This window comes from Lithobates pipiens, unplaced genomic scaffold (genome assembly GCF_037356315.1).
Source record: "Lithobates pipiens isolate NorthernLeopardFrog02 unplaced genomic scaffold, aLitPip1_a1.2 Scaffold_18, whole genome shotgun sequence".
In the NCBI taxonomy this organism is placed as follows: Eukaryota; Metazoa; Chordata; class Amphibia; order Anura; family Ranidae; genus Lithobates; species Lithobates pipiens.
The window spans coordinates 107,770,945-107,791,153 of NW_027507758.1; the positions used below are offsets into that span (position 1 = coordinate 107,770,945).

The 20,209-nt window shown below is 41.5% G+C and overlaps 1 protein-coding gene across 5 annotated transcripts in view; it reads right to left on the bottom strand.

The window, feature by feature from the left end:
- Nucleotides 1-20,209, bottom strand: part of EHBP1 (EH domain binding protein 1) — a 724,273-nt gene that overhangs the window by 317,617 nt on the left and 386,447 nt on the right. For all 5 annotated transcript variants that reach the window (XM_077485988.1, XM_077485986.1, XM_077485985.1 and 2 more), the window contains 2 exons: nucleotides 15,015-15,193; nucleotides 9,627-9,675 (listed from right to left, as the gene is read on the bottom strand). In XM_077485988.1, the coding sequence (XP_077342114.1) occupies nucleotides 9,627-9,675; nucleotides 15,015-15,193 (228 nt within the window). The remainder of the gene's footprint in view (nucleotides 1-9,626; nucleotides 9,676-15,014; nucleotides 15,194-20,209) is intronic.

Here is a 20,209-nt window from a genome sequence, read left to right on the forward strand (position 1 = left end):
AGATCCAAACATGAGCTGCATTATGTTGTTGCTGCTCTTATCAACTGTTAAGCAGTAACAAATGCTCTAATTGACAGAAGATGACAATATAATTGAAGAGCAGTCACTTGCCACTTGTATGGTCCCCTTTGCATTCATTTGAGTTGAGGGCACAGGGGTTATCAGAGAACCACGGTGTCAAGCAGGAAAGAAATCTGCAGGAAGCAAGTTGCATGTTCCATGTTGCTGTCATGCTTAACTCTACAGAGTGATGACAGCACATACAACTACACAATACCACAGACTAATTACATTTGAGAAATCAGGAATGGTATACCACTAGTGAAAGGATGTAAACTAAGATAGCAATAGCCAGATTGTGTTTCCTCTCATTTTACCCCAAATTCACTACACCGGAATGACCGTTGTTGGTCTCAGCCTTACCACAATGGCTGCCAGAAAAGACTTTATACCACAGATGGCAAAGTTCACAGAACAAGAGAAGCTTGCTTGATTAATGGAAGTCATGCCCAAAAGGATTTTTTTTAAATTGCTAAATCTAACATTTCAAGAGAACCGGTCATTGGACGGTGCTTTAAAACTAAGTCGTCTTTATAAATGTGCCCCTATATGTGCTATATACTACAGATAGTAATCATCAGCATACTAATACAGATTTTTTTTTTGTAACATAAGCAGAACTCGTCAGACAGACAACTTCTTGGCAAGACAAACAAAGCGGATTCATAATTATATTTTAGCTGAAGTTTAAAAAAGGCCCTAGGCTTTAGCTTGAGGTCCAACCATAGACATTCACTGTAACATTAATTTCAGTAAAGGGCTGTTAAGGTAAGAAAACATTTGATGCAATCTAACATCCTTAGAGATCACAAAAAAGACATCATTTTGGACAAAAGTTTAAAAAAATAGTACAGAAATAAATGTGAGATCATTTAATAAGAAACGTTCACTAGAACTCCAGCCAAAAGTTTTGTTTAAAGCGGTAGTAAACCCGCAATTTATTTTTTTATTTTTTTAAACCTGCAAAGCAAAAGGCATAATGAGTTAGTATGCACCGCATACTAGCTCATTATGAAATACTTACCTTAGAACGAGGCCCCGACATCTCGCCCGATCCACGCCGAGGGAGCCGACATGCTCCCTCGGCGTCTCTTCCGGGTATCGCGGCTCCGGCGCTGTGAGTGGCCGGAGCCGCGATATCGTCACTCCCGCGCATGCGCGCGGGAGATTTCAATCCGGCCGGGCGAGCGCTGCCGGATTTTCACGGAGACAACCCCCTTGTGCGCATGCGCCGCTGCAGTCAGCGGCGCATACCGAGGGGAATATCTCCTAAACCGTACAGGTTTAGGAGATATTTTTTTTACCTACAGGTAAGCCTTATTATAGGCTTTCCTGTAGGTAAAAGTTAAAAAAGTGGGTATACAACCACTTTAAGTAGAGAAAAGTCATAACATGGTTGTAAATGCTGATGGCTTCTGAATCTGTATTCACCCATGCCGAGCATACAGTGCATCCGGGAAGTATTCACAGCAATTCACGTTTTCTACATTTTATGTTACAGCCTTATTCCAAAATGGATTAAATTAATTATTTCCCTCAAAATTCTACAAACAATACCCTACAATGACAACATGAAAGAAGTTTGTTTGAAATCTTTGCAAATAAAAAAAAAAAATCACATGTACATAAGCACTCACAGCCTTTGCCATGACACTAAAAATTGAGCTCCAGTGCATTCCGATTCCACTGATCATCCTTGAGTTGTTTCTACAACTGGATTGGAGTTCACCTGTGGTAAAATCAGTTGATTAGACATGATTTGGAAAGGCACACACCTGTCTATATAAGGTTCCACAGTTAACAGTGCATGTCAGAGCACAAACCAAGCCATGACGTCCAGGAAGTTGTCTGTAGACCTCCAAGACAGGATTGTATCAAGGCACAGGTCTGGGAAAGGGTACAGAAAGCTTTCTGCAGCATTACACTGAGGGGAAGGTTCATCTTCTAACAAGACAATGACCCTAAGCACACAGCCAACTTAAGAAAGGAGTGGCTACGGGACATCTCTGTGAATGTCCTTAAGTGGCCCAGCCAGAGCCCAGACTTGAACCTGATGGAGCATCTCTGGAAAGATCTGAAAATGGCTTTGCACCGACACTCCCCATCCATCCTGATGGAGCTTGAGAGGTCCTGCAAAGAAAAATGTGAGAAACTGCCCAAAATAGGTGTTGCCCAGTTTGTAGCATCATACCCAAAAAGACTTGAGGCTGTAATTGGTGCCAAAGGTGCTTCAAGAAAGCATTGAGCAAAGGCTGTGAATACTTATGTACATGTGAGTATTTATTTTTTATTTTTAATAATTTTGCAAAGATTTCAAACTTCTTTCATGTTGTCATTAAAGAGGAAGTAAACCCTGATGAGTTTACTTCCTCTTTCATTCCCTGCAAAGGCAAAGCATAATGGACTACTATGCATCGCATAGTAGTCCATTATGTGTCACTTACCTGACACAGGAGCCAGCAAAGTCACCGCTGTCCCCTGTAGTCCGGCGCATCCATCTTCTCGGTGGGGTCTCGCAACTCCGCCTCTGTCATTCGGCAAAGCCACGATGACGTCACTACCGCGCATGCACACGGGAGCCGACACGCGGGGAAGCTCCGTCGTTGAAAATGCCACGCCGGTGCCGGTACTCGGGCAAATATCTCCTAAACCGTATAGGTTTAGGAGATATTTCTTGGACCTACAGGTAAGCCTTAATCTAGGCTTACCTGTAGGTCAAAGTGTGTTGTAAGGGTTTACAACCACTTTAAGGAGGATTGTTTGTAGAATTTTGGAGGAACATAATGAATTTAACCCAGTTTGTAATTAGGGTGTAACATAACAAAATGCGGAAAAAAGCGCGGTGAATACTTTCTGAATGCACTGTAAATCCCTGAATTCACAGAAAAACCCTGATGCAGAAGTCGCTAGCATTTTCACAGTACAGTCGCATTCATATGTGGAACAGTGCAAACACATGTAAGTGTCGTTCAAATAGTTGTTTAATAAATTCGTATTCGTTTTACCATACGGAGAGCACTATTTTGTATCTTTTTTGCCATTGCATGTCCGCTCGTTTGGAAACCAGTGGAGCCTACTTTTGGATACATATGATCTACACTGCCTAGAAATATATCCCTAGCGCTATAGAGGTGAAAGTGGAATACTATATCTACCCTGTATTAAGGGACTGCTTGTTTGACCCTATTCATGCTGAGGGGTCCATCAGATGAGGTGAGCTGCTAGCACTCTCGATTGGTGGAGGAGATCACTTGGTTGAAGAGAATGTCTTAGCCCTTGTACACACGGTCGGACATTCCGACGGAAAATGTCCGATCGGACCGTGTTGTCGGATAATCTGACTGTGTGTGGGCTCCATCGGACTGTTTCCGTTGGAATATCCGACGGACAAAGTTCTAGAGCTGGGCTATAAAACTTTACGACAACATGATCTGATTGGACTTTGTCCGATTGTGTGTAGAGAATTCCGATTGGACAAAGTGCCACGCATGCTCAGATCAAATTCCTAGACCAAAGCTATTGGCTACTAGCCTGAACGTAGTCCTGTCGTAACGAAATAACGTTGTCACGTTACGTACGATCGGATTTTCCGACAACTTTGTCCGACCGTGTGTATGCAACACAAGTTTCGGACAAAATCCGTTGGACAAAATGCGATGGATTTTGTTGTCGGAATGTCCGACCGTGTGTACAGGGGCTAACACCGTGCTTGTTCATTAATAGGATCACCCTGTATGAACACTTGTTAGTGCTTCTATGGACTTTCTTTTCTTGCAATTATTATACAATATGTCTTTTTGTGTTTAATTGTTCTGTGCTGCACTGCTTTTTATTTTATTTCTCTGTAAGGATTTGATAAGTTTGGTCCTCAGTGTTCAGCTGCTGTCTTTGTGATATATCTATTGCGCTGATTGATTCCTTGCTTTTATTTACCCATTCAGATATCTACTTGTATAGACAGCTGTATGTGGCACCTGTGGATCCTAGGCACAAGAAAGGGATTTTATATTTGAGGACTTTGCAGCCTCAAGATGTCTATGTGCATTAGGCTGCATTCACACCTGAGCGTATCATTTTTAGGTGTTTTTTAGGGCATTGTTCTGGCATCTTTGTACAGGCATTTTGAGGTCCAAGGATCACCAATGAAAAAAGCAGTAAAACGCCTGTAATCTGCCTAAAAAGAAACTCATGTACTTTGAATCTGTGCAGCTTGTCCAGGCCTCTTAACTGATTCTCTGATTAATGCTCTCCTTGCCTGGTCTGTCAGTTTAGGTGGACAGACATGTCTTGGTAGGTCTGCAGTTGTTCCATACTCTTTCCATTTTCGGATGATGGATTGAACAGTGCTCAACGTGAGATGTTTGGGATTTTTTTTTTAATCTAACCCTGCTTTAAGCTTCTCCTCAACTTTATCCCTGACCTGTCCCATGTGTTCCTCAGCCTTCATGATGCGGTTTGTTCATTAAGATTCTCTAACAAACCTCTGAGGGCTTTACAGAACAGCTGTATTTTTACGGAGATTAAATTGCACACAGGCGGATTCCATTTACTAATTAGGTGACTTTTAAAGGGAATTGGTTCCCCAAGATTTTAGTTAGGGGTATCAGAGTAAAGGGGACTGAATACAAATGCAAAGCACATTTTTCAGATATTTATTTGTAAAACATTTTGAAAACCATTTATCATTATCCTTCCACTTCACAATTACGTGCCACTTTGTGTTGGTATATCACATAAAATCCCAATAAAATACATTTACGTTTTTGGTTGTAACATGACAAAATGTAAAACATTTTAAGGGGTGTGAATAAATTTTCAAGGCACTGTAAATACTATTTATTTATATATAGATATATAAATTCATATAAACACTATTCTTTGTTTCTGTGAAAGAAAACACAGGATTTTTTGTTAGTCGCCACAAAATCACTTTCTCTGAGTCCATTAACAGACACAGCCTCTTCTTATTCTTGACCATGGGATTTATATCACCGCCTACAGGAGTAGGACACTAGACAGAAAAACTCGGCACTGCCTAGGGGCAGTTGTGTTCCTCTTTGCCGTAGGCAAACCAGTTAACAAGCAGCATCAACAAATAGCAATCTAAATGGGATGTCCCAAAGCAGTGCCAAAAATAGAGGGGATGTGAAACTGGAGTCAAACAGCTAATAGGTGCCCAAACAGCCCAACAGGAAAACCACCCAAACAAACAGTCCTCAAGAGGAACAGGAAATCTAAAATGGCTGCATGCACATTTTATCGGCAAAAAAAAAAAAAAAACAGGTAAGGGAGAAACCCAAACCTTAACCCTGATTTTGAATAACAGCCTGCCTGATCCATGTAGAAATAGGCAGAGAAGGCTGCCAGGCCCTTTCTTGGCCCATCCGTGACCACAAAGAGAATCCTATCTCCGAAAGGAAGCTGTAGCAAACAAATACACCCGAATCATCCTTAGTATCCCTGGGTGCCCGTATAGTATCATGCCTCCTTACACCACTTTCACAGTCGGGATGGAGGGCCTCAGCGCCACATTATGATTCCATCAGGCGGCTTCTGCACATATGTGAAGCCTAAAGGGAGTGGCGCGATGTATAGTGATGCAGGATCGCTCACGCACGTGAACCGTGATTTTTTTTTTTCCCTCTGAAGCAGCACAGCACTGATCATTCTTCACTGTTTGGGTATCTGTTTTTCATTATTTCATGGTAATTTACCACCAATATCTACACATTAATAGGGCAATATTTCATTCATCATGGGGTTTCCAGCTTGAGATTCACTCACTAATGGGTCATTTGATGGTAACCAATTTCAGTCTATTCCTTGATAATGGACACTTATTTGTTTCCCCTTTTTAATATAGCACTCATTTTATTTTATATATTTATATTTATATTCCCCCCTCCCCTCTCCTCCCCTTTCTGCTCTGATTCTTAACAACATTGTCTCTAATTTCAGATGTTTATATATGTATCTCTTGAGGAAGCAAACATTATCTTGCGAAACACATTGATAAATTTATCATATATACATTTACACCTGGTACTGTCAGTTATACCTTAATTTATGTATCTATGGAAACTATGGTACGTGTGTATGTACCTATGTCTAGCATAATTATTCTTAATTGTATGTATCAAAAGTTTTTAAATGTTCTGTAAAAATTGTGTATATTTTATACCCTGTGGTTTGTGTCTCACACGCCTTCTGAAAGAAGGACAGACATGGATGGAGAAATAACTTATCCTTGTTTAACACCAAATTAGGAAACCTATAGGACAAGGCCGCCAGCTCAGACTGTGCATTGAAGCAATGAGCCACAAAAAGGCGACCTTCTGAGACAATGTAATCAAGGGAAGATCCTTAATGTTCTCAAAAGGATGCATCTGAAGGACCAAAAGGACCACTGCTGCAAAGGAGAAAGTACAGGTTGAGCCACACGTCAAACCCTTTGAATGAAGGTACAAATCAGAGAGTGCGTGGCCAAGGGATGCCAAAAGAAAATGTGCAAGAGCAGAAACCCGGCCTTTAATAGTATACTTAAAGTGTGTTTTTTTTCTCTACGCTTTGCTAAAGAAAAGTAAAAATCCAAGCCACAATATGTGGCGACTTTCCAAGTTTGATGGTAGATCTTCCTAGAGGGTGATTTAGCATGGTAGGAAATATGGATCCTGACAAACTTCTGTTCCTCAGAACCTGGCTTTCAATAGCCAAGCCATCAAAGCCAGCGATGGGAAAGGCAGGGAGGAAAACAGAATATCTTCCCTGAGAGGCAGCCACAAGGCCAATCTCAGGCCACCAGGATGACTGGAATCCCTTTGGCCTCTATCCTGCGCAGAAGGCACAGGAGGAGAGAACACATCTATGAGATGATACTGGCTCCACAGGGCCACCAAAGCATCCGTTGCATCCACCAAGGCCCTTGCCACAGAGCTAGACATCTTTCTGTTAAAATGAGATGTCAGAAGGTCCACATCCAGAGTGCCCCACCATAGCCATATCTGACAAAACACATACGGATGCAGAGGTCACTCTCCTTGATCCAACATCTGCCAGCTGAGGTAGTCTGCCTGACAATTTTCCACACCTGGAATGTGCACAGCAGATACAGCCACAGTCTACCAACTAGAGAATGCATGAGGCCTCCGGTGCTGCTGTTGCACTCTTTGTCCCGCCTTGGTGTTTGACACAGGCCACTGCTGTGGCATGGTCTGAATGAATCCTGACCAGGTGCTTCCCCAAAAAACTCTGTCCACCGTTCCAGGCACAACCTGATCACCCAAAGCTCCAGCACACCGATTGCCAGTCGAGATTCCTCTGGTGTCCAGCGACCCTGGACCAAGTTCGGCCCCATAACTCCCCCACAGCTGGATAGGCTGGTGTCTTTGTACCAAAAGAAACAACTTCTCTGCCCAAAAGAACAGGAGAACGCAGCCACCTAAGCAGAGATACTCTGGTCTTTTGACCAAGGATGTGGAGGATGTGTCCCATTTGGACAAAAATTCCTTCTACAGTACTCTCATGTGGAACTGAGCATATAGGAAAAACCTCAAAAGGTAGACACCATCAGGCCCAGAACCTGCATGTAAGAGTGCAGGGAGGGCAGCCTGAGGGACACCAGTGGACGGATCACCGACAGAAGATTCAAACGTTTGTCAACCCAGCAGGGCCAGCCAACCCAAGGAGCACCCTATGCCACGAAAGGGGAAGAAGCAGCTACTTACAAGTTTCATGAAGGATGCAAGTGCCTATTCACTGACAAATCCCACTGAAGTTGGGGCTGTCAGCCAGGGTAGCATTGTGACATGGGAATTGCCCAGTCATCCTGCGAGACTTTGAAGTTCCTGGCCGCCCTGGATGGGGCTGTTGCAATTGACCTGTAGCTAAAGGTCTGCATGTGCTTAATCATTACCATTGCCATGATACCATGGTAATGATTAAGCACAAGTTGTATACGTAAAACGCGTCTACGTGACTGAATTCATGTGTCCTTGGTGTCAGCACAGTGATTTTCAAAAAAGGCATTTTGGAACCTTTGGATGTGCAGCCATTCTTCTTTTTCAAGTATCCTACAGAGGTGAGCTGGGGATAGCACTCCTATGAGGTTCCATTGGGTCATCACATGCACCTTGGAGGAGCGAATCCTTTTCTTTTTTGACTTACTTCTAAGACCCTAGGTAGAAATAGCTGTTATAACTATAGCAGAGGGGGTTTATACCAGCTAGGAGTGCAGAGTTAATTTTCTGCTTAGTGTCCTACACTAGGACATATATTTATAGTGCAGATGGCACTATAAATCCTATGGTCGAGAATAGGAAGAGGTGGTATTTGTCAGTGAATGAAAGAGAAAACACAATGCTACATCAACTTATACAATCCATGATTAAGATTAAGTATCCTTGTGTTTAAGCATTGCATTACTTCAATTCTTCTGCACAATACACCACTGATGTGCCAAATAAATATTCAGTCTTCAACATCACAGGTGACAGCAACAGTGATCACTCACCAGCTTTTTTTGTGTCTATACCCTTGCTGTAGGAATAAGCGCATGCCTCCCCTGCCGCAGCTGCATGTATATAAGGGGAATGCCTCGACTGCCTATGATTGCCTGTCCACTTTGACAGCTTCCTGAAGGGATAGCTCAGATGGGTTTGGATTTTTCACCTGAGTGACAACCCTAAAGTGATTGTGATTGCATTCTATGCATTGAGATAATAAGCCTTCTGTGTGCAGCAAGCCCCATCCAGCGCCCTAATACTTACCTGAACCCCATTTCTTTCCAGCGATGTCCACGAGTGTATCGGCCACCTGGGACTCTCCCTCCTGATTGGCTGAGACACAGTAGTGGTGCCATTGGTTCCCGCTGCTGACAATCAAACTCAGTTAGCCAATCAGGAGAGGGGCGGGACCGAACCGCAGCTCTGTGTCTGAATAGATAGATGGATGAAGCTGCAGCTCAGCTTGGTGCCCCCAGAGCAAACTGCTTGCTGTAGGGACACCGGACAGGAGGGAGGGGCCAGGAGCTCCAGCCAAGGACCCGAGAAGAGGAGGCTTTGGACTGCTCTGTTCAAAACGCCTGCACAGAGCAGGTAAGTAGAACGTTTGTTATTTTAATAGGAAAAAAATACGAGACTTTACAATTACTTTAACATCAGAATAGGAAGTTGTAGGAAACAAAAAACAGGCATGAGTAAAAATGGAGGTTGCCATGGGTAATCATTCATGAAATGCTAGTTGCTTGCCTGTTATGTGGTTCAATATTTTGAGTGACTGACCTAAAATTAGAACTTTTCAGATCTAGATACCAGTTCTGGGTCTGTGACTTAGAAAGCGCTAAAGCCAGAGGTCAGCATAACCAGGCAAATAACATTTAGAAGATGGTCAACACTGGCAGCCACCCTGATATAATTGTAGGTTTATTAGAAACAAATTATACCCTCATGATTTAATTGATGAAGTGGCTATCAATTCATCCATACTTTCATTTTGTCTATCCTATATTTCAAAGAAAAGAATCCTGCGCAGCTTATGGCAGGGCATTGCCCTCTACTTACTGCTCTTACCTTTTTGTTGTTTTCTTTAATATCTTGAGGATTCAGAGACTTGTACTCACTGAAGGAGAAAATGGCAAAGTGGGTACATACAAAATTTGACTTGAAAAATAATATATATATATTTTTAAACAAGTTCAGTCTAAAAATAATAACAAAAACAGATACAATAAAATTGTATGGCAAGTAATTTTTCAGGAATTCAATCAACAAAACTAATAGGGTGGAAAATTAAAAACAGGCAAAAATATATGAATAAATGCTATGGCTATGGCTGTTTCAGTGCCTACAGCTTTTTAGTCTAAAATAGGAGGCAAGGACCAGAGACGAGCTTTGACAGCCAAATTTGCCATGTGGTAATCCCTTGTCGTCAGTGTTCAAAGACCTACAGGCTTATTTCTCTCATCTCATTTCAACACGAACAAAATTTTTAATAGCATCTTGAGGTCAGTAGTTTCTATAGGATTAAGGAAGAAAAAATTATAAATGAGATGGGAGCCTAAAATGAAAGGGGGACATTGACAGTTGCATTGTAGGCTGTTAACACTTTCTCAACCAGCATTCCACATTCCATGATACAAATGGTATAAAGACCTCCCAAAACTTTCTGACAGATCTGAAATTGTAAGGCAGGGCAGTAAAATTATCAACTTTCCAAATAGCATACATGAACTTTCTTGCTCCAGTGAGGTTCTTCATGTTTTGATTGTGCCAATAGAAAATATTCCAGTTTTATTGCCACGAGGCGTAATAGATACAACCAAGGGCTGATTAATTATTACTAAATCCAAAAAACAGGCAGTACTTTTACAAGCAAGAACATTTCAAGTAGAACTGCAGCCAAAAAAGTTTTCTTACTTTTTAATTGTTAGCTATAATGGGGAAGGGTTTGCCAAGTTGTTGTTGCTGTTTGCATCCCCTTTTGGTAGATTGACCATAACTTTCTGTCCCAGTGGCACCAAATGCCACAATGCTCAATTAGGTGACTTAAAAAAAACCTGACAGAGATCCTTCTCTACTCTACTAAAAAGTGTTTTCGTTACAGTGTTTGTTTTGTAAAAACTTCCCCTCATTTTATCACTTGTGGCACAAGTTCCCTTGACAGAAAACCTTCCCAGTGAGGACACAGATAGCTGTAAAAAAAAAAAAAAAAGGCAGTGGTTCACACCTACAGGCTACACCTTTCCTACTCTATCCAGAATGAAAAAACAAACATTTTGGCTAAAGTGTGACTCTAAACCCTACATGCACACTGGACTTTTAAACCCAGTGTATGAGATGTCAGTGTTTTTGAGTAGGCAGAAGGGACAGGCATACTGCCCAGTCCCACTAATGGCAGCATGTAAAACTCTGATAAGCTGAAACCTGCGGTGGCTGGATGGTGCACAAAGTGGTACAAAGGTTTGGAACAGTACGTGCCAAATTTCAAATGCCTGGAACATGAGAAGTCTGCATTCTGAGCATTTATCCCTGAACGCATAGTGGCCTGAAAATTGGGACCACTTGGTGCATCATCTAGCCTCAGCAGTGTTTAGCCTCTCATAGAATCATACAGGCTGCCAGTAGCAGGGCTGGAAGGTGCACCTGTACCTTCTGCCAGCACGCAAATGCTGGAGTCTCATGCACAGGGGCTAATGCCTAGTGTGGACGAGGTCTAGCAGAAATCGAAAGTGGCTGTTAACCTCCGATTTGAAAAATGAACAAAGCATATCCCTGTCTAGTGAGTACTTGCCTCAATCCAAGGCACCTAGTGTGGTTTCTATCTGCCCTTTCCACCTGCAAACTGCACAAGTCACTTCTGACAAGTTACACTGACACCACAGAATCCCAGGGGACAGACCCTCACCTCCTTCAGCACACAGAAGGTGATTGACAGCCTCAGATCTGCATGTTTCCCTATGGGAACGTGTCCATTCCCTTCACTTAGATCTCTGATTACATTCAGGTCTCTGCTGTATACTGTGCAGTGTGTGACATCAGGTCCCCACTCCCTGCCTTCTGAAGATAAAAATGCTGTGTAAAATGTGTGTTTAGGAGGCTGTAGAGAAGAAAGTGCTGCAGATAAACAGGTACAACGTATATAGGAGGAGTTGTTTAAACTCTGTGTATAACCCGAGGCTAGTTACTTCACTGGTTATACTTTTTTATATTTTATTAATTTGACTCTTTAGAAATAATCACGTGTCTTAAATGGTGTACAGGTTTCCTAACCTATACAGTGCCTTGCGAAAGTATTCGGCCCCCTTGAACTTTTCAACCTTTTGCCACATTTCAGGCTTCAAACATAAAGATATAAAATTTTTATTTTTTGTGAAGAATCACCAACAAGTGGGACACAATTGTGAAGTGGAACGAAATCTATTGGATTTTTGAAACTTTTTAAACTAATAAAAAAATGAAAAGTGGGGCGTGCAAAATTATTTGGCCCCCTTGCGTTAATACATTGTAGAGCCACCTTTTGCTGCGATTACAGCTGCAAGTCACTTGGGGTATGTCTCGATCAGTTTTGCACATCGAGAGACTGAAATTCTTGCCAATTCTTCCTTGCAAAACAGCTGGAGCTCAGTGAGGTTGGATGGAGAGCGTTTGTGAACAGCAGTTTTCAGCTCTTTCCACAGATTCTCGATTGGATTCAGGTCTGGACTTTGACTTGGCCATTCTAACACCTGGATACGATTATTTGTGAACCTTTCCTTTGTAGATTGTGCTGTATGTTTGGGATCATTGTCTTGTTGGAAGATAAATCTCCATCCCAGTTTCAGGTCTTTTGCAGACTCCAACAGGTTTTCATCCAGAATGGTCCTGTATTTGGCTGCATCCATCTTCCCCTCAATTTTAACCATCTTCCCTGTTCCTGCTGAAGAAAAGCAGGCCCAAACCATGATGCTGCCACCACCATGTTTGACAGTGGGGATGGTGTGTTGAGGGTGATGAGCTGTGTTGCTTTTACGCTAAACATATCGTTTTGCATTGTGGGTAAAAAGTTTGATTTTGGTTTCATCTGACCAGAGCACCTTCTTTTACATGTTTGGTGTGTCTCCCAGGTGGCTTGTGGCAAACTTTAGACAAGACTTTTATGGATATCTTTGAGAAATGGCTTTCTTCTTGCCACTCTTCCATAAAGGCCAGATTTGTGCAGTGTACGACTGATTGTTGTCCTATGGATAGACTCTCCCACCTCAGCTGTAGTTCTCTGCAGTTCATCCAGAGTGATCATGGGCCTCTTGGCTGCATCTCTGATCAGTCTTCTCCTTGTCTGAGCTGAAAGTTTAGAGGGATGACCAGGTCTTGGTAGATTTGCAGTGGTCTGATACTCCTTCCATTTCAAAATGATCGCTTGCACAGTGCTCCTTGGGATGTTTAAAGCTTGGGAAATCTTTTTGTATCCAAATCCGGCTTTTAACTTCTCCACAACAGTATTGCGGACCTGCCTGGTGTGTTCCTTGGTCTTCATGATGCTCTCTGCGCTTTCAACAGAACCCTGAGACTATCACAGAGCAGGTGCATTTATACAGAGACTTGATTACACACAGGTGGATTCTATTTATCACCATCAGTCATTTAGGACAACATTGGATCATTCAGAGATCCTCGCTGAATTTCTGGAGTGAGTTTGCTGCACTGAAAGTAAAGGGGCCGAATAATTTTGCACACACCACTTTTCAGTTTTTTATTTGCTAAAAAAGTTTAAAATATCCAATAGATTTCGTTCCACTTCACAATTGTGTCCCACTTGTTGGTGATTCTTCACAAAATATTAAAATTTTATATCTTTATGTTTGAAGCCTGAAATGTGGCAAAAGGTTGAAAAGTTCAAGGGGGCCGAATACTTTCGCAAGGCACTGTATATAAATTATTTTACACATAATATTCATGATATGTAGCTAGCTGTGAATATCATGCTTTTAATAAGAAAGCCCAGCACTACCTTTTTTCACTGGCTGACTTAATTTCAATGGATTATTAGGTTTTAACTACAGATTGGCATACTCATCTTAACAGAATGTATTTTGCAAAATAAAAGGAAAATAATCAAGGTCTTTGATGAGGCTAAATACATGCTGTATATTTGTGTTTGTTGGGTGTGTCTTTATTAAAATTGGAATAACCACTATGGATGGCCATGGATGTCATGGAAGTTACGGAAAGATGATTTTGTATCTATTGCTTATGACTCCAATGTGAGTTTAAAAGTCACTCTAAGGCCGCGTACACACGGGCGGACTGTTTGTCCAACTTAGTCCGCTGAAACGTGTTTCAGCGGACAATCCGCTCGTGTGTGGGCTTCAGCGGACTTTTTCAGCGGACAGTCTGACGGACTAAGTCTTTCGGAATTTCCGTAATTTTGTCCGTCCAAACTTGGTTTCAGCGGACAGTCCGCTCGTGTGTAGGCAAGTTGGACGGACTAAGTATGGCGCATGCTCAGAAAGGATTTACACGCCGAAGGTTGCATTGCTGTGTATTGGACGTCGTATTTCTAGTCCCGTCGTACGTGCTGTACACGTCATCGCGCAAGCTTTCAGCGGACTGTATGTTCATCGTGTGTGGTCAAGTCCGTTCATTCAAAAGTTGAACGGACTGTCTGTCGGATTGTCTGACGAACTTAGTTGGGCAGACAATCCGCCCGTGTGTACGCGGCCTAAGCTTGTTGAGTAAATACATTCATGTAATAAAAAATGTATTAACCAGGAGTGTACAGATGGTTTCTCACTTCATCTACATATGAGAAGAATTAAGAGACAGAGAAGTATGGAGGAGCCAGGTGTGGGATAAGAGGGAAAGAACAGAGGGGGAAAGAACGGAGCAAGTTTCCAAGTTCTCACATGACCAATTTATATTGAATGCCATTAATTCCAGGTTTGCTTGAACTGCCTTTGCATGTTGTCTAATATGTTCTTGTTGACTGTCTTATAACTGCTAACCCATAAAGGGCCATATTGCATAGCAGAGTGCAAGGGGGCTGTCAATAAAACCCTCCCTACTACTACTCCCTAACTTAACTCAGCTGTCTGTTTAATTTGATATCCTGATATTAAAGTGTATTTAAATGAAAGTTCAATGAAAAACTGTATTGCAACTTTAAGAGTATATGTAAGAGTATATGTATTCACAAATATTGCAAAGATGTGCATAAATGCATGTTGTGCTGAAAGAATTCATTTGAATATATTTGAATAGCAAACTGTAGATCAACTCACCCAAAACAGAGTGTGCCGGAATTTTTCCCAGCATACAGCATTCATGGTAACTGACTAAATGATGTATATTTGGATGTCCGTACATTTTGTCTACACTGTAAAATGTTAGAAAGTCATGCAAACCCATGTGGGGTAACTAGCCTCCGAACAGACAATATGATAGCTTTCTTGGGAGACAGATCACATAGGTGTATATACTTACATCAAGTCTGGTCTAAAGTAGTGTAATATTGCACAAAAGGCCAAGCCATTCCTCCATGAAGTAGTGAAATTGGTTATTTTAACACCACGGTAAGTTTTTGTTACTTCCTTGCACCATGCGAGCAGTGACTGGCTAGCATTGGGTAGTCTCCCCAGAATTGGGCTTGGTAATGGGCTGGGCTGAAAAACAAAAAAACAAACACATCAGAACCTGAATTAAACTAAATGAATAAACATCAAGTGAAAATAAACAACTTATAATACAATACATACACAAAGAACAATACAGCTAGAAAGGTTTGTCCTTTATGGTGGTAGGTAACCAAATTACACAGACAAGTTTCAACACAAAAAATAACTTAAAGGCAAATACGATTGACCAGAATTAGTTGTCAGACGATGTAATAATGGTCTGACCATCTACATAGTCCTTAAATCAGAAACCTATTGGTCAACTGTCTATGGCTACCCTCAAGAAAAATTCTAAAATAAAGTAATACATGCATTAGCATATGCTCGAAAACATATATACTAGTATGCAAATTTGAGCATACCAGTATACAATATACTAGCCTCATTAATATTATTTTTGGTTGCATCTTCGCTTGTTGATTATTACTATTATGAATATCATGGTATTAAAGACTTTGTTTACCTAAAAAACAAAATTAGCACAAGGGGCATTACTTATCTTCAGTCGGATGTGTCCCTTGTGCTTCTGTTCTCTTGTTCTGCAGTAATCTTCCTCCTCTGATGGACCCCCTCCCCCATAATCCTCTGATGCAGCCATCATAAACCGAACTAAGGAGCTGTCCCAGGCACTCACTCATCAAGAGTACCGGACTATGCCTGCTCTTTCCATCCAGCTCCTTCATTCATAGGAGCTGTACTATAGTTTTTATGAATGATCCAGGATCTATGAATGGAGGCTGGGGCAACAATGACTGAAAGGTCCATCCCCTCCATTTATAGACAAACCTATACCTTAAAGAATGCAAATCATTTGACACATGGTAGTCCCGTGTACCAATAGACAACTTAGATTCAAATTAGACTCATTACAAGCTCTGTTTCATACACAATAATTCAGCCACATATAGTTCAGGGAAATTGATTTTCCACCAAAGTTTGCCAAACAGGAACAAGGAAGGAGAATACACCATTTGTTTCAGCGACAAACAATGACAATGTGAGGATCTGATGCTCACACAACAAGTAGGACTTTGCTAGGAAGATGATAAACTAAACACTTTGATTCCTAATATATAGTGTTTTATATCACAGGGGCTTAGAATGTTTTTAGAAATATAAAAATGGACTTCTGATATGGCAAGTTAGAAAAGAATAGCAAAGGAGTCTGGAACCCCTAGGTAAATGTAAATATCTACGATCTCTGGTTGCATGGCACAGTTAAAGCATACATGGCAAATTAATAGTGGAAGTGAGCAGATCAAATGTCAAAGTTATGAGATTTGCTTAAAATATCCTGCTGCTTCTAAATCTTCTGTATGAAAATCATAATACTGTTATTTAACATGAAGATTCCACTGCCTTTGAAATTTTACAATATATAGTCTCATTAAAAGAATGAATCCACTTTCAGTTAAGGTAGCATTCTCTCACTCCTCCCCATCCTGCTGTCTGGACAGTGAAGGAGCAGTAGTTTACCGATTAGGTCATCTCTCTGCTGACTCTGTATTTGCCTACTATTGGCCTGTTTTTAATCTACAGATGAGCATGAAGCACAACTTCCACAACTCCTGCCTCTCCCTCTCTCAATGTGCTGCTGAATAGGATATTGAACTAGGCTAACACTAAGTCACATTTGGGTGCTTAAACTAGCTGCATTAAAAAAATAAATACAAAAAGAGTGCAAATAAGAGGAATCAGTACTCCACTACCAGCTGGATGAAACAAGCGCACTCTGTCAATTGAACACGCAGGGGAGGAATATGGGTGAGCGTCCTGAGACTATTACTACTAGAGAAACAGCATAAAATCCAACCTGAAGTTAGTGGAGTTTGAAAACAGATAATCAAGACATGAACTAGACACCACCAAGCGCACCAATAAACAGAGGCTTTTACCATTAGTGGAAAAACAAGATAATAGATTGGTATGGCAGTGCTGCCATACCAATCATTATGGTAAAATAAAAAATATGGGTAGAAACACAAAAAGTGTACAGAAAAAACAGCACATACAATAAAGTTTATTCAAGAGAGTACATACACAAAAAATATATAGAATAAAGTACAGTATTTATTGGCGTATAACACTCACTTTTTCACCATGAAAATCGGGTGCAAATAGCATGTGCGTGTTATACACCAATACAAAAATTTAAGTTTTTTCCTGAAACTTCCCTATTAAAATGAATGTGCATGTTATACGCCGATAAATACGGGTACATATAAAATACTGTGTATAACCACCATGGGCCATAAGTGAAAGTGGGAAAAAAGAGGGAATGAAGCCCTGCTCAGCAGCAAAAAAGATATACAACAAGGCATACAGTTCTCATCCATAATAAAAAAAAAAAGTAAACCAGTCAGAAACTGTACACACATCGCAAAATATTGCACAACATAGCAATAAGCATTGCTATGTCAGGAGAATCCCTAAAGAGATCAGGGCCAGAGCGCAAACATGTATAGAAGGCCATCAACTGGATGCTTACCCAGTTGAAGGGCATGTACACCATTAACTATTCTGTCCATTACTCCATGAGTCGGGGCAGGGTGTAGGATGACTGCATAAAGGCTCCTCACCTCTAAAGTGGCCAACACACAATCAGAGTTGGGCCAAGATCTGGATGGATCATTCTGAATGAATATCTAGTGAATTATTATCTGCTAGCACAAAAACAATAGCCCAGGGCCACATGTAACAGTACCAGCTGTATGAGGACAGAAGCACCCGCTGGCTTCAGGGTCCTGATGTGATCTAGTCACAATGGCAGATCAGCAAGGCCTGCAAGAAGGAACAAAGCCTCAGATAGGGCTTCCAATCCTTTAGCCACAGAGTCCTTGAATAGTGGAACATCTTGAAGGATTGTAAAAGTTATGTTAATGCAAAAAATGTCTGGGTCTACAACCAAGACAGACCACTTTGTTTTTCTGGTAACCCTTCTTCTAGAGCATATTTCTTGGCAAACTGCTCGGGAGGGACAAAGATGTTCCCAGGATGAGGCCAGTCATCATACAATACGGGATATTAAAGTGAGAGTACAGGGAAGGTTATAGCAGGCCAAAGCATTTTTAGGGAAGCCAGGCAGGTGACTTATGGCAAGGCCAACATAGGTGGTGCTAGGTCAAGGCACGCTTGCACTGTCTAGATAAGGATAGAAATGTTATCCTTAAAGCGGGAGTCCGCCGGGACTCCGCGTTTTTTTTTTTTAAAAGCCAGCAGCTACAAATACTGCAGCTGCTGACTTTTAAAATAGTGACACTTACCTGTCCAGCGCGCCCGCGATGTCGGCACCCGAAGCTGATCTCTAGATCGTCACTCGGGTGCTGCCGCCGCCATCTTGGGTATGGGAATCAGGAAATTGAGCCTTTCGGCTACATTTCCCGGTTCCCTACTGCGCATGCGCGAGTTGCGCTGAGCAATAAGGACGGTCCCCGCTGCCTCTGGGATCTGTGTGTTTCCCAGCAGGCAGCGGGGCACTTGCGGAAGGGGGCGGGCACTTGCGGAAAGGGGCGTAATCTACGCCCCTTTCCGCAGAGAGCTATCCCGGAAGTGGGTGCAGTTACCTGGATTATCCAGGTAACTGCACCCCCCTCCCCCCTGAAAGGTGCCAATTGTGGTGCCGGAGGGGGGGGAGGATTCCGATGAGCGGAAGGTCCATTTTAGGGTTGACCTCCGCTTTAAGTTTGGGAGATACTGTATATCAGTGGACTATACCTCTATGGTTACTGAATACTCTGAACCAGACAAGGTATCAGCTGCATCCTCCTCTTTATGAAATGCAGAGGAAGATCAGAGATGGATTCTGAGCAAGAGGAAGAGGGGGCCTGAGGCTTCTAATAGAGCTGAAAATTCCATTGTAAATTCTGACATTGTGCCAAAAAATTCCTCTTCTGATAAAAAGGTGGGGGCCCTAAAGGATTTGACTCTGAGGATGGTAGCGACTATGTTTTGGGAACAGCAGTGCGGGCTTCATCTTTAGGGGAAATACTGCAGACACCCTATTCCGCCATGCAACACTGTACACAAATTAAACTTTGTTTTCCTTTATTTAATCACCACTGTTTTTTTTTATTTTTTGCTATAGAAGTGAAAAAATACAAAAAATTTTGATAAGCGGGTTTTTCTTAGTTTCGGTTTAAAATTTTTTAAAAGTTTTATCTCAATTTCTTTTTGGAAAATAAAGAAATTCAAAAAAAATTTTTTTTTCCACAAAGTTATTTCTCACATACAGCATGGGCATACTTAGAATTACACCCTAAAAGCACATTCTGCTACTCCTACTCCAACTCCTAAGTGTGGCAATACCACATGTGTGAGACTCTCTCTTTTTGGACTGATTATACTGTCATCAGGGACACTGATTGATGTGGTTGTGATCAGGGTTAATATGACTGGTGTGGTGGTAATCAAGGATAATATTACTGGTATGACAGTGATTAGGGATACAGACTAGCAGCACAGCACTAACATTCAGTGCCTTGAAAAAGTATTCACACCCCTTGAAATTTGTAACATGACAAAATGTGGAAATCAAAATGTATTTTATTGGATTTATTGGATGGAGAGCGTCTGATCAGCAATTTTCAAGTCTTGCTACAGATTCTCAGTTGGATTTAGGCCTGGACTTTGACTGGGCCATTCTAACGCATGAATATACTTTGTTCTAAAAAAAATAAAAAAGTATAGGTAGGTGTGTGTGTGTGTGTGTGTGTGTATATATACACACACACACACATTTTTTAAATACTATTAAATACTATCACCAGAGCAGTACAGTGTTACCATAAAGATGTCGTACTACTCTGTGAAGGTGTTTGTGATTTTTATTTATTTTTTGCACAATTGCTTATACCAGTGGTCATCAACCCTGTCCTCAGGGCCCACTAACAGGCCAGGTTTTATGTATTACCTTAGGGAGGTGCAGACTAGAATACTGCAATCACTGAGCAGCAAATGATATCACCTGTGATGTATTTCAGTTATCTTGCAAACCTGTCCTGTTAG